At 41.7% G+C, this 13,693-nt stretch overlaps 1 protein-coding gene across 10 annotated transcripts in view; it reads left to right on the top strand.

The window, feature by feature from the left end:
- The window catches only part of RNLS (renalase, FAD dependent amine oxidase), a 367,960-nt gene that overhangs the window by 262,627 nt on the left and 91,640 nt on the right, over positions 1-13,693 (top strand). For 3 of the 10 annotated variants that reach the window (XM_023240333.2, XM_045039892.1, XM_045039887.1), the window contains one exon: positions 1,150-1,687. The exons of 6 other annotated variants lie outside the window; for them this stretch is intronic. In XM_023240333.2, the coding sequence (XP_023096101.1) occupies positions 1,150-1,302 (153 nt within the window). In that variant the 3' untranslated portion in view covers positions 1,303-1,687. Of the gene's footprint in view, positions 1-1,149; positions 1,688-13,693 lie in introns of those variants that run through there. One more of the 10 variants, XR_006586842.1, reaches the window with a different exon arrangement.

The following is a 13,693-nucleotide window of genomic DNA, read 5'->3' as shown; positions in this document are numbered from 1 at the left end:
TATAATAAGTTTGTGTGATTTGCATTTTAGGGGCTTGGGGTGCTTTAGGGTCCAAATCATCTCAGTGTCCAAAACGACTGTGTTCACCCCCCACCACCCGGCTCACTCTCCCAGCTCTCAAAGCTTATTAGCAACACTCATCCCAAGTCTGAGAATATATAATTTTTTTCTCCAGGAAATAACCTCTATGCCCTTTTCACCATTTCTAATGTTATAAACCTGGTTCTATAAAATAAAATAAATCCCAGACTTCAGCTAATTCTCTCCCTTTTGGCTTATTAGTAAGTCAGTTCTACATTTTTAATAGACCTGTGTTTATAAGTTTTATACATTTTAATTTTGAAACACTAAATGCCTCCTAACTTGCCTTTCAGCCGTGTCCCTTCCTCTGATTAGCCCTACCACACACACACACACACACACACACACACACACACACACAGTGTGACCAACCCCACAGTTTCCTAAACACACATTGTTCTCTCTTGCTCATGGACTATGGGGTCTTTGCACATGCTACTCATTCTCTTTGGAAAGGCCTGTTTCCTACACTGGTAAACTCCTATGCATCCGGCAGAACTCAAGTGAAATGACCCGTCACCTCCCCTTTGAAGGTTTCTTTATCCGGCTGTGCTGGGTTGGGCACCCTCCCACCCCAAGGTACCACCCTCTTACTCACCCTGTCTTAGCCCTTAGACACTGTTATGTGCTAGTAGACCGTGCTGGGCTGGAAAGTCCTTCGGGATACAGTCCTTAAATCTCTGCTCTGTTTACCTTGTCTAGCACATAGCCGGGACCCAATAATCGGTAAATGATTTCACAAATATCATTCCCCCCCCCTTATCAAAAAAATGCTGTACCTTCAACTAATTGAGCATATCATGACCTACTATTTTTGAAGTTCAACACATTGGGTTAAGTGTATCAACCACCTGAAAATGTCAACATTTGAGAAGGTCAGTGTAAATACTTGAGTGAGGGGAGGGGTTTAGGGGTCCTCGTTTTGTGCGCCGTTGCTCCTTGAGATAGAGCGTGATTTCTGCAGGTAGAGAACTCCTCCCTGGGTGAGTGTTGACGTCACAGCGTAATGGGGCAGAGAACGTCAATCGCAATCCTTTTGTCTGTTGTTGTTGTTTTTAACTTTTTTAGGTGATAAGCGCTCCTGCCAACTCTCATGGCCAATTGACTCTTCATCGGGAACCTTTCCTTGTGTGTGGAGGGGATGGGTTCACCCAGTCCAACTTCGACGGCTGTGTCTCTTCTGCCCTGTGTGTTCTAGAAGCTTTAAAGAACCAAATTTAGCCCCTGGATCTTTATTCTCTACCTGTGCTTGGGCTTTCTGGTTTCACAGTTCTCTGTGAGAGATTACTTTGTTTTCTATTTTGCTGAGAGAAATTACTGGAAAATTTTTCGTATGGAGTATAAAATCGATTTCGTAATTTTGATAGTTACAACGCAAGTTGCAATGAAGATTCTCTGTACAGTACACCTTTCACGGGGTTTCTGAATTGCCATGATTACTCCTTGTTAAAGAAAAATAAAAAATAATGTTTAAGAATAACAAATAACCCTCCCCCCCCAAAAAAGTATGTCAAATCAAAATAATAGTTCATGTTCCAAAACCTTGATTCTTTTGAGAATTTCAATTCCAAATAAAGAATAATTAATATCAAATCTTCATTTTCAATCTTCGAGCACGACCTTGGTTCAATGTTTTTGCAGATTGCCGAACTACTCAATTCCCCTGAACTGTGGATAACGGAGGGTTCTTTCTGTGTCTCTCAAGTTATTAAATGATCCTGACCTGTAGGTCTCAGGTGTCATCATCTCCAGGATTGTGGTTTGGAGGGCAATCGACTGACAAAGAAACCTGTCTTCACATTTTCAGAAAGTAACCAGATTCAACTGGACTTTGCAAGTCATACGATAGTTTCTAACCTTAAAAAAAAAATTCAGGCTTAATATGAAAGTAACAATTAAACACAAACTGAGAGAAAATATATCGATCTTTATCTTCGGCTGTCTCTGATGGCTGGTGCTGTTACCTTCACGCGCTCTCCAGGATGCGCTGTGGCATTTAGACTGTGTCAGGTTTAATGAATTTAATACAACAAGAAAATTTACTGAGCTAGAAAATAGATGCACTTAAAATAGTTCAATATTTGCCAGCTTAGTGGTTCAGCATATCACCCACATGCTTCAGTGACCCACATGCTTCCTGCCAATGACTGGCTGGAGAGAAATTGATCCCCGGCCTTCTAAACAAGCTACTTGTTGCTAATTTTGAAAAGCAAAATGGCGAGTGCTATTTTATAATTGTGCAAGGAAAGAAATTAAAAAAAAAAATAAAATAAAAAAATAAAAAAATAAAAAAAAATAAAAAAAAAAAAAGGGGCGCCTGGGTGGCTCAGTCGGTTAAGCAGCCGACTTTGGCTCAGGTCACGATCTCGCGGTCTGTGAGTTCAAGCCCCACGTTGGGCTCTGTGCTGACAGCTCAGAGCCTGGAGCCTGTTTCAGATTCTGTGTCTCCCTCTCTCTGACCCTCCCCCATTCATGCTTTGTCTCTCTCTGTCTCAAAAATAAAAACGTCAAAAAAAAAAAAAAAAAAAAGAAATTATTGCGGCCTCTCAGACGATGAACAGTTCAACAAAATACTTCTTACCTTGGTGGTATTGAAGGTTTCACACTCACATGCCTTGTATCATATATACACACACATTGAAAGCATGGGCAGAAATTGCTTATGTTGTAGCACAAAGCAGGCTTTGTGATCCTACGGAATGTTGTTACATGTCCTTTTAGCAACCAACTCATGAAACACTGAAATGCCTACATATGGTCAATGTCACTTATTTTTGAAAGCAGAGAATGAAAAGGGGAAATTAAGTGATTTCTGATGTGATATGATGAAGAATATTGAGATTCCTTTCATCATTTTGCCCCTATTTGATCAATTTGGTTTTACCCTTACAGTCTAGCAGAAAAGACTCGAATGTGTTAACCATCTTGTTTTTAATGAATGTAATTCTGGAGCCATTTGACAGAGAGCGTCCTGAAGTCTGAGGAAGTGTTACGTTTGTCTCATGAATGCACGTCCTCCAAAGAAAAGAGAAGGAAAATGACTTATAAAGTTGGGGTGAGTTACTTGGAGAAAAGATTTTTCTAAGTCATTACTGAGGGCTTTTAAATATCGATTCCTTCCGAGTGTGTTTGCCTAATAATGCTGCATCTGTTTTGAGAACTCTGTGGCAAATATGGGAAAAGACTCAGCCCTGCCTAGTAGGTGGATCATTTCAGTCGTTTTGAAAACTCATCTTACATTTAGATCCATCTCTGCGAGGAAAAGACCCATTTCCTGATGCTCAAATAAGGAAACAAAATTTATCCAATGCTTGTGTTCTTTATTTTCATTCACCTCTTTCCCTTCAGAAATTAAAATGGTTAGAGAAAAATCTGGAAGCCATCCCAGAGGGCCACAAAACTCAGAGGGCCAGGATGCCCTGAATGACCCAGCGCTGGGGTGTCCAGTATGCCCCCCACCCCGGGGAAATAGGAGTCAGCAGTATTGGGAGAGGTGACGGGGGCGTGTGTCTGTCAGCCCCATAGGACCACACAGCACCACGGTATTTCCAAACAAGAACGTTTATTAAATCAAGACAGCCACGGAGAGCCGCTCTGTTTTGAAAGGAGCGTATTTAAGTGAGAAACGGCTCGAGCAGTGGGGTGATTTAATACTTGTTAGCTGATAAATATAGCCTCCGCCAGAATAAAACTTTATGATGCTGTGTTGAAAAGCTTAATTACTAAACCGTCTATGCAGGTCTTTCTTGCTCAGGCAGCCAGGGTGACAAATTATAGCAGTGGAATAGTATTTTTCACCTCTGGCATTTCTGAAGGGGAGAAGGATGTCTAGAAACACCGAGAACGCGGTAATAATCCCGGACCAGATATTACTCGGGGGGGGGGGGGACACTTCATTGAGTCACTAAGCCTTCTGTGCAAAATGCCATCATCCGCACCCCCCGCCTACCCACTACCTTGTTAAGCAAAAAGAACAAGGTCAATTTCACATTTATCTGGTGTTTTATACTCGTCCAAGTGCAAGTATATATATATATATATATACTCCAGCCCCCCTAATGCCCCTCTGCAGTATGCAGAGCAGGGAATTCTTACACGTGACAAATCAGGAAACTAAGGCACAGGGCTTGGCCAGCCAAGGTCACATAATGACCTGCCAGGACACGAGCAACCCACGCACCCGCGACCCATTTCTGTTTACGGGGCACCACGCTGCTGGCAGGTGACAGCGACCAGAAGGCCGAGCTGAAACACGAGTTGGAGGGACAAGCCGCACCACGTGGCGCTCTTAGGTTTCATTGCAGAGCGCTCGCACTAACGCCGATGTGATATATACGCGCGTCTAGCCTGGAATAAAGTCTCCACGAGTCCCGGCTGAGTGACTGATGTTCCCCTTATTTTCATTTGCGGGCTTATTTCCTTCTTCGGGGGTCGCTCGCTATGAGAAATCGCCGCGCGCTGGCGACGCCGAGTTCGGGCGCAGGCGCGCTCGGGGAGCAGCGTGCAGACCCCTGTTGGCCTCGACGTTCGTCATCCTCCAGCCCTCTGTCCTTTCTCCCCTTCTTGCGCCGTGCTCAGAAACCTGCAATATAAGTGCAAATTTGTGATTCCCTGTTTTAACGTATCTCCTTTTTCCTCCCTCAAATTTAAAGCAATCTGGCTTCTTATTCGAGTTGATGGGACAATCACTGTTTTGATTTTCAGAGGTAATGCAAGCGTTTAAAACTGGCTGTAGCTTTCAGGGATCTTGGTGCTAAAAAGCTAGAACAGATATGCCAAGCAGGGTACCAGACTCTGGACAAAAATGAAACATAATCAGTGAGGTCCACCCAAAGATCCCAGTTAGGGGCACACAAGTCCCACAGAGCGGCGGGCAGGGTCAAGGTACCCGTGGGTGTCATTGCAGGCGGTTAATAAGATGCTGCAGCTCACGGAGCTGGGGAACCCTAAGAGGAGGAACCAAGTTTTCTTGGGAGGGGGACGGTCTCTGAACAGAGGCAGAGATGTGTCCGTGAAACGCATCGGACAGCGTCTCTCCCTCCACACCATACCTGGGCCGACCTGGCTGACTGCATGAGTCCAAACTGCGTTATCGGTCAAGACAAGTGAGTGCTTTCGGTGGTGAAGGCTCAGCGGGACACAGAATGTGATCTCTGGGAAGAAGAAGAAAAAGGCTGAGCAAACGTCAAACTAGCTGGTGCGAGACCGAGCTGCCGTTTTCCAGTCGGGACTGTATTCGTGTTCCAGCCACTACCATCTGGCCGGGAAAGCCAGGGAAGTTGAAATGGCAGTACGTCCTTCGTTTCCTTCTCAACGACGGGCGGGGGATTATAATCCGCTTAAGAGTCCACAGCAGAATGCATCAAATGAGGCTGTTAGGGAGAAAGAATCTTTAAGAGAATGTTAATTTAAAACACATGCAGAATCCTTAGAATGCTGGAATGTCTCAGTTCGGAGGGGCTTGGAGACCATTTAGACCAGTTCTTAGCCGTCTTGGATTTCGAATCGTCGTGAGAAGCGACGGAAAACTTTGGATCTTCTAAGGACAGCAAAAATGCACGTATATACACAGAACTCACGCACCATTTTAGAGCCTGCTGGCTAGCTGCCTATCTTTGTAAATAAAGTTTTATCGGAACACAGCCTGGCCAGTTCGTTTGTATATTGTCTGTGGCTGTCTTTGCACTACAACAGTAGAGATGATTGTTTGCGACAGACACCATATGGCCTGCAAAGCCTAAAATAGTTACTATCTGGTCCTTTAAGAAAAAAGGGAAAAGATCGCTGCCTCCTGTTCTAGAGGGTTACGAGGCCGCCACAGTCTATTTTTAGCCACCCAGAGGTCTATGGACCCCAGATTAAGAACCTCTAAATCTCAGCCCTATCACTTTATGTTAATACAGGCTTATCTTAGATCCACACATCTGGTCCATTGTTCCTTGATCTTACACCCTATTGTAAATCCTTTAAGGCAAGCAGTGTAGCTTTGCAGTTAAGAGCACATCCTCCGGGGTTAAATAGATTCATGTTTTAATCCAGACTTTGCTCCTCATTGTGACCTTGAGGCAGTTCAACCACCTCGCAGCCTGCTTTATCATCTGAGAAATGAATTAAAGGTAGCTACTTCATAGGATTGCTGTGAGGCATGAATGCAGATAAAACCTTAGCAGCGTGCTGGACACACAGTAAGTGCTTAATAAATGATAATGGCAATGATGAAAGAGACGGGGAGGGAGAGGACAGGCAGATCCTCCCGGCGCCCCCAGGCTCGGGTGAAAGCCAGTTCTGTCTGCATTTACGTAGCACATTTGGGAGAGTGGATGGTGAGACGAGCATGTGTGTTGACAGGAGACCCGACGAAACACGGAAGCTTCAAAGCCTCAAACCTTTCTTCAGACCTTCGTGTAGCAGAATGGCGGTGTCTACCTGAGACCAGCTATGGGCCACCTTCTCTTGTTCTGCTCCACTGGGTACGCAGACACCTGTTGCTTGGGGAAAGGGTGTTTTGCTCAGATGCGGTCTTTGAAAAGAAACCAGGATAGGTCATTACCAGCAGTAGGGCAGGTGCGAAATGTGGGAGCGTTCTCTGCAGTGAACAACGTCTCGTCCTTCGTGACTATGTATGTTGCATGCAAAGAATTGCATGCTTGGGGTGGATTACTGCTGAAGATTATTTACTCGGAAACACTGTGAAAACCGGGAGAGAGTTATTTCACATTCTTAACGTGTTTGGCGAAGTATGCGGATTCATTTCCTGCCCCTGACCTTCGTTTAAAACTGAAGCTCGTTCCCTGACATTGTGGTGGATCCATGACGTCTCAAACCCACCACCTACTCACTGTGACCTTGGACCCGTTTCTCAGGCTTCTAAGCCTCAGGATGTTCATCGCTCAAATGGAGATATTAATTTTACCTACTTTAGGGTTCTTGAGGATTACAGAATATGCACGTAAAGGGTTTAGCATATGCCCTGCATGTAGAAAATGCTCGATAAATTTTAGCTGTTAGTATTACTATTATCGTTAGTGAAATATGACGTAGGAAGACAATCTTCTCTCATAAACACCACTGCATTTGTAGGTTGTATAGACACTTTAGACCCGGCTAGGAAGCCACGTCAGTGTTTATGGAAACTCACAAGGGACCGTATTTAAGTTGCCACTGTACGTATGGGCTCAGAGTCATTTTAGCTGAGAAATTTTTGTTGACTCTTGAGTGAATGAATGAATAAATGCTACTGTGGCTTTTTCCCGTGCTCATTAACACACATGGCACCCTGTTTTCCTTGAGCCAATCTTATCTTCCCATCCTGGTGATCCCGATCACATGCCTACTTAACTCCTTCAGCATCCACTTGCCACTCAAACTACGGGAGCCACAAAAGCAGAGCCTGACATACAAGAAGGACACAGCGGGGCACTTGGGTGGCTCGGTCGGTTAAGCGTCTAACTCTTGATTTCAGCCCAGGTCATGATCTCACGGTTTGTGGGTTCGAGCCCCACATCAGGCTCTGTGCTGATGGCATAATTGGGATTTCATTAGAATAGAGTAGCCTCCATGGGGACAAAGATTTTTGTCTTTTTTCCTTCACTTTGGAATCTCCAGTATCCAGAATCCTACCTGGCACATACTGAATGACTGGTTCTAGAACATTCAAACCATCAACCATTAAGCTGTATTATGTACTTAAAACATGTGACAAAAGACACAGAAAAGTAACAATTGATAAACTCTGACAAGGTACAAATAAGGAGCATGAAAAAAACTTTGAATCTTACTTACGGATATGTAAGCGAGTTCTGTAACCAGAGGGATCATGTCTAAAGTTTCTAAAATGTTTCCCCCAGACCCAGCACACAATAGGGCACAGAGTAGACCCTGAATACATTTTTGTTGAGTAATTCAAAGATTAAAAGAAGAAAATATTTAAGTGAAAATGAGCACTCCATTCTAAGAAACCCAAGAGAAACTATTCTAGAAGTACAACACTTAACAATGGTCCATGTAACGGACAATGGCCTGTGTAGTTAGCACATTCGTGTGAGCACAACGTGTGCCACAGCAGGAGAAGTGATACTTTCCCCATGCAAATAATAAGTAAAGCACCCATAGCAGCAAATTCTGCCATGGTGCAATGAAGGTTTATTGGCTTCCATTTTCATTTCCTTGGTCTTCTTTTACTGGAATTGATTTAAAGGTGTTAAGAGTCAGACCTATTGTACTACTCACTTCTGTAAGACAGTCACCAACCTCAAACTCACACAATGTATTTTAACCATTACAATGAGTCATGTTTATTTACCCTTTGGACGACAATCACACTGTTTGCTGCAGACCAAAAGCTTGTCAGAAACAAAATGTTAATGATACAGAGACCATTGTGGAGAAAAAAAAAAATTGGCAAGTGTCACTCTGTTGAGAAAAGTGACCATCCTGCATGAATAGCAGTCTGACAGATTAGCTCTATGGTATAGAAAAGACCTAACGGAATGTGCCTGTAATTAGAAAATCCATTCATGCAATAATCTATATTAATAGTTGCAATAATAAAAACTTTATAATTATTTCAGTAGGTGCTGGAAAATTAGGTCATAAACTTAACATATATTACTGGTAAAGCCTTATGATAAACTCAGAAAAGGGGCATGCTACCTTAAAGGAATAAAGACTATTTTAAAGCCATAACAAACATCACAATTAAGAACAAATCAGTAGAACCATTTACATTAAATTGGAAAGAAGTAAGAGATCCTTGCATCAGTATCTTGAAATTCCTAGGGTATGCATTAAGGCACGGAACATATTTAAAGAAGTGTAAGCATAAGGAAAGAAAGGAAAATGGTTATGAGTGCCATCAATATGATCATACTCCTGGAAAACTCAGGCGAACTAACTTCTGAAATTAATGGAAAGTGGCTATAGAGGCTGAAGTATAAATATTCAAAGATCAGTAGCTTTCTATATGCCGTAATAATCAAGGCAAATGTATCTTGTACATATTTTTTTTTAACGAAGAAACGTAGAGGGGCGCCTGGGTGGCTCAATTGATTAAGCTTCTGACTTCAGCTCAGGTCATGATCTCATGGTTTGTGAGTTCGAGCCCCGCATCAGACTCTCTGCTGTCAGCACGGAGCACACTTCAGATCCTGTCTCCCTGTCTGTCTGCCTCGCCCCCTATTCACATGTTGTCTCTCTCTCAAAAAGAAATAAACATTAAAAAAATTAAAATGTCGGGGTTCCTGGGCGGGGGAGGTCAGTCGGTTAAGTATCCAACTCTTGATTTCAGCCCAAGTCATGATCTCATGGTTCAGTCCATGGGTTCAAGCCCCACGTCAGGCTCTATGCTGACAACATGGAGCCTGCATGGGATTCTCTCTCTCTGCCCCTCTCCATGCTATACATGTGCGCTCTCTCTGTCAAAATAAATAAACTTTAAAAATTTTTAAATAAACATATAAAAATAAAGACGTTATAAAAGCATAGAATACAAAGGAATATCTCTAACAAGATATGTCTAGAATTTATACGAGGAAATGTTCTCAAAATTTGACCAAATATTTTTAAAGATTTAAATAAGTAGGAAGATATGTCATGTCCATGAAGGGGAATAGTGGATGTTATTTTTTTTCATTTTCCTCTCATTAATTTATGAATTCCACATAATCACAATGGAATTTCTTAACATGAAAAAATAATTCTGAAGTTCATCTAGAAAAATTAACAGGTGAAAATAATAGTTGATGAGCCAGAAGGTCATAAATATGGGACTTAATCAGCTGATATTAAGACATAGAGTAAAATTAAATAAAGAAGTTTACCATTGGTTCTAGAAATGACACAAATCAATGAAATTAATGCTATAATAGCACTCAATGTGATAAAGGAAGCAATCAAAACCAATGAGAAAGGAAGAATAATTTAACAAATGATTTGAGGGAAATTGGCTAGCTATTTCGTAGAAAGAAAGAGGAAGAACAGAACGAAAAAGAAAGGGGGGGAGAGGGAAGAGAGGGAGGGAGGAAGGAAGGGAAAAAAGAAATCAAATGTGATTGTATCCTCATTGGATATACATTGCATTACAATAATTTCCAGATGGATTAAATGGATAAAGATAACCAAATACGCATCCTCCCTAAATTAAAAAAAAAGAGGAAAATATAGACAAATATTTAAAACTGTCAGAAAAAAAAGACTAAAAGTTTACAGGCCATTTATTAAAAGAATACTTTAAAATGATTTACAGTAAAAGTGTAATATCTTTAATATAAAATAAACTTCTTACCCAAGGTTAAATTTTTGGCATTTTCTTTTTTTTTTTTTAAGAAATACAAATTAAACACAAGTCCCATCTCTCTGTTCCTACCTAGTGTCTCTGGTCACAAGGAAACTATTCCCATAATTTTAATTTTTATTATCTTATTTATTATTTATTTTGTTTTTAAAATTATTTACACACTCCCATATATTTATATTTTGACTTTATGTATTCATAAAATTCTGGTAACGTTCCTTTAGTTTTTAAATCACAGTATATTGTATATAGTCATTTAGAACTTTGTCCCCCCTCTGTGTTATATTTTTAATATTTTTCTCTGTTGGTTTGCGTACATTTATTTCAGCCACTTTCACTACCTTACGGTCTTCCATTTTATGAATATATGAGTTTGTTTATCCATTTCCCCACAGATGGACATTGGGTTGCTTTAAATTGGTACTATAACAGGGGTGCCTGGGTGGCTCAGTTGGTTAAGCCTCTCATGGTCCGACCTCTCAGCTCGGGTCATGATCTTGGAGTGGTCTGTGAGTTCGAGCCCCACATCAGGCTCTGTGCTGACAGCTTGAAGCCTGGAACCTGTTTCAGATTGTGTGTCTTCCTCTCTCTTTCTCTCTGCCTCTACCCCACTCGTGCTCCGTCTCTCAAAAATGAATAAACATTAAAAAAAATGAATAAATAAATTTGCACTACTGCAAACATTGTAATAACTATCTTTGCATGTGTCTCTTTTGCATAGCATAAACGTTTTTTACAAGGCATAATGTTAAACTGTATCGAAACTGAGTTGTGAGTTCCAGGGAATAGGCTTTATTTTTCCGTAATCTCTTTGAAATAACAATTTGAGAATTAATAAAGGAGAAACATTATCTGGAGTACCTTAAAGCCAATTGATGAATTTTCCCATAATTAAAATAGGTGGGTCCAGCTTGGGGGGTGAGATTGGGAAACCTACTTGGTGGTAGGTCTTCAAAGAGATAGTAAGACCACCTATAGAGCCAGAACCCTGCCCACACATGTTCCCTGGAAGCAAAGAGCCCCTAAGGGTAGGCAGGGAGCCGTCAGGGCATTGCGGTGATGTTGAGTTAGAGACCATTCCTCTAATTTCCTAGCACCAAGCGCTGGCCTGATTCTAGAGAGCAGGGAGAGCAACCTTTGCAACCCCCCACCAAATGACAGAATGAATTTCCCGTTCGGCTGCTGGAAATCAGGGCAAGCTGTCATCTTTCATTTGATTAAAACAGAAAATGAGCACAATGAGATACCCCTTCACAACCACTAGATGGCTATTATCAACAACAAACAAACAAACAAAAGCAAAAACGTAACCGAAACCAACAGGTGGTGGCGAGGATGCGGAGAGATTGGAACCCTCCCGCCCTGCTCGTGGGAATGTCAAATGGCGCGGCCACTGTGGGAAACGGCATGGTGGGTCCTCAAAAATTTCAACATAGAATTTTACCACATGGCCCAGCAATCCGTCTTCCGGGCATATGCCCAGAAGTGAAAGCGGGGACTGGAATAGACAGGCCTACACTCGGGTTCATAGTCGCCTTAGTCACAATAGCCCAAAGGTGGAAGCCACTGGCTTCCATCGATGGATGAAGGCATGAATGAACAAAACGTGGTGTATTCATACAACGGGATAGCATGAAGTCTCAAAAGGGAAGGGGGCGCCGACCGACGCTACAACATGGGTGCAAACTTGAAGATATTATGCTAAGTGACTTAAGACAGTCGTGAAATATACAGGCTCCCACTTAGCTGAGGTTTCTAGCGGAGTCAAATTCACAGAGACAGACAGCAGAAGGCGGGGAGGAAGGAATGGGGGCTGAGGTTGAACAGTACAGAGGTTTCTTTAGGGAGACGGAGAAGCACAAAAGGTAGGCGTCAGTGGTGGCTTCAGTACATCCTGAGGGTGCTGAGTGCCACAGAACTGTACTCTTAAAAACGGTCACTCTTATGGTGTGTGTATCTTACCACAAGTCTTTAAAAAAGGAAAGAAAAGAATGGATATTGCTTATAAAAGGGGGAGAAGGATATTTACAAATCTATGAGAATGACACCATCTCTCTACAGCAGAAAAATAGGCTCATTATAGTTCTTTTCCACTTAATAGCCGATTTCACAGAAATAGCCAAAAAAAAAAAAAGAGGAACAAAATACACACACACATAAATATATATAACTATGTTTTGCCTAGTAAGTGATAAAAATATATACACGTCTATGTATACATATATATAAATGTACGTGTGTGTAAATACTTTATATGCAAATATATGTATATATATATATATACGTGTGTGTATATACACACACACACACACACACATACAGACATATATATACACCCATATAAAATCATGTTCTGCTTCATGGGTAAACAAAAGCATGCAGGTTAAAAACCACAGTGAAATGCAAAGTGGCATCTTTTTAAAAATTACTAAATTCTAAAAGGAGATCAAAACTAACAGAAGTTAAAATTGTCACAGCCTCTCCACAAAGTGAGCTGGAAGCATGTATCAAATGTGGTTTCTTAAGCATGTTTTTTGACTCAATAATCATGCTTCTAAGAATCTGGCTTCAAGGAATAATCAGGGATGTAGACATTGATTTGTTGGCAATATGTGTATTTCCAGCATTACTTATAATAGTGAAAGGCTGGAAACAACCCAAGTGAACACTGATTGGAAGTGACTTGATAAATTCCAATAGATCAAAGCAGTGGCATTTAATGCAGTCACTTGAAAATGTGCCTACCTGGAATAATTCTTATGATACGCTGCTAAGAGAGAAAGTCCAAAATAGGTAACATTCAGACCAGAAGACATTTCGATCTTCATTCTTTTATTTAATTATTTTTTTACAAAGGCGGGGGGGGGGGTAGAATGCAGCTTCCTGGGGCACAAACCTCCATCCATCTGAACTGGAGCTCTCAGGGCTGAGGTCTGGAAATTTGCATTTGCTTTGAATTTCCCCAGGGCGTTCAAGGGCAGTCAGAGAATTTCTGCACTTGAGAATCCCCAGATTAGAAGACGTAAGGCTGCTTCCACGTGGGATCTCAAAGCAATTCTGAGGCTCGGAAGTCTAGAGATCATCTGACTGTTTGCATTATAAAATCCAAGGCACTAATACAGATACAATGGGGGGGGCTGTGCTGGAGGGGGTTGGGAGGGAGGCTGAAGTCACCTGAAGATCAGCATTGCCCACTCTCCAGTTATAAGGCATGAAGCCTCCGGTCTAGGGGCCCTCACACTGTAACCTGCATGAGAAAATGTCCTTGTTCTTAGATAGTACATAGTGAATATTTAGCAATTAAGGGGCATTTTGTTCACC

The sequence above is a fragment of the Felis catus genome, chromosome D2 (assembly GCF_018350175.1).
Source record: "Felis catus isolate Fca126 chromosome D2, F.catus_Fca126_mat1.0, whole genome shotgun sequence".
Classification (NCBI taxonomy): Eukaryota; Metazoa; Chordata; class Mammalia; order Carnivora; family Felidae; genus Felis; species Felis catus.
The sequence above is the reverse complement of the archived record's forward strand: the minus strand, read 5'-3'. Positions and strand labels throughout refer to the sequence as shown.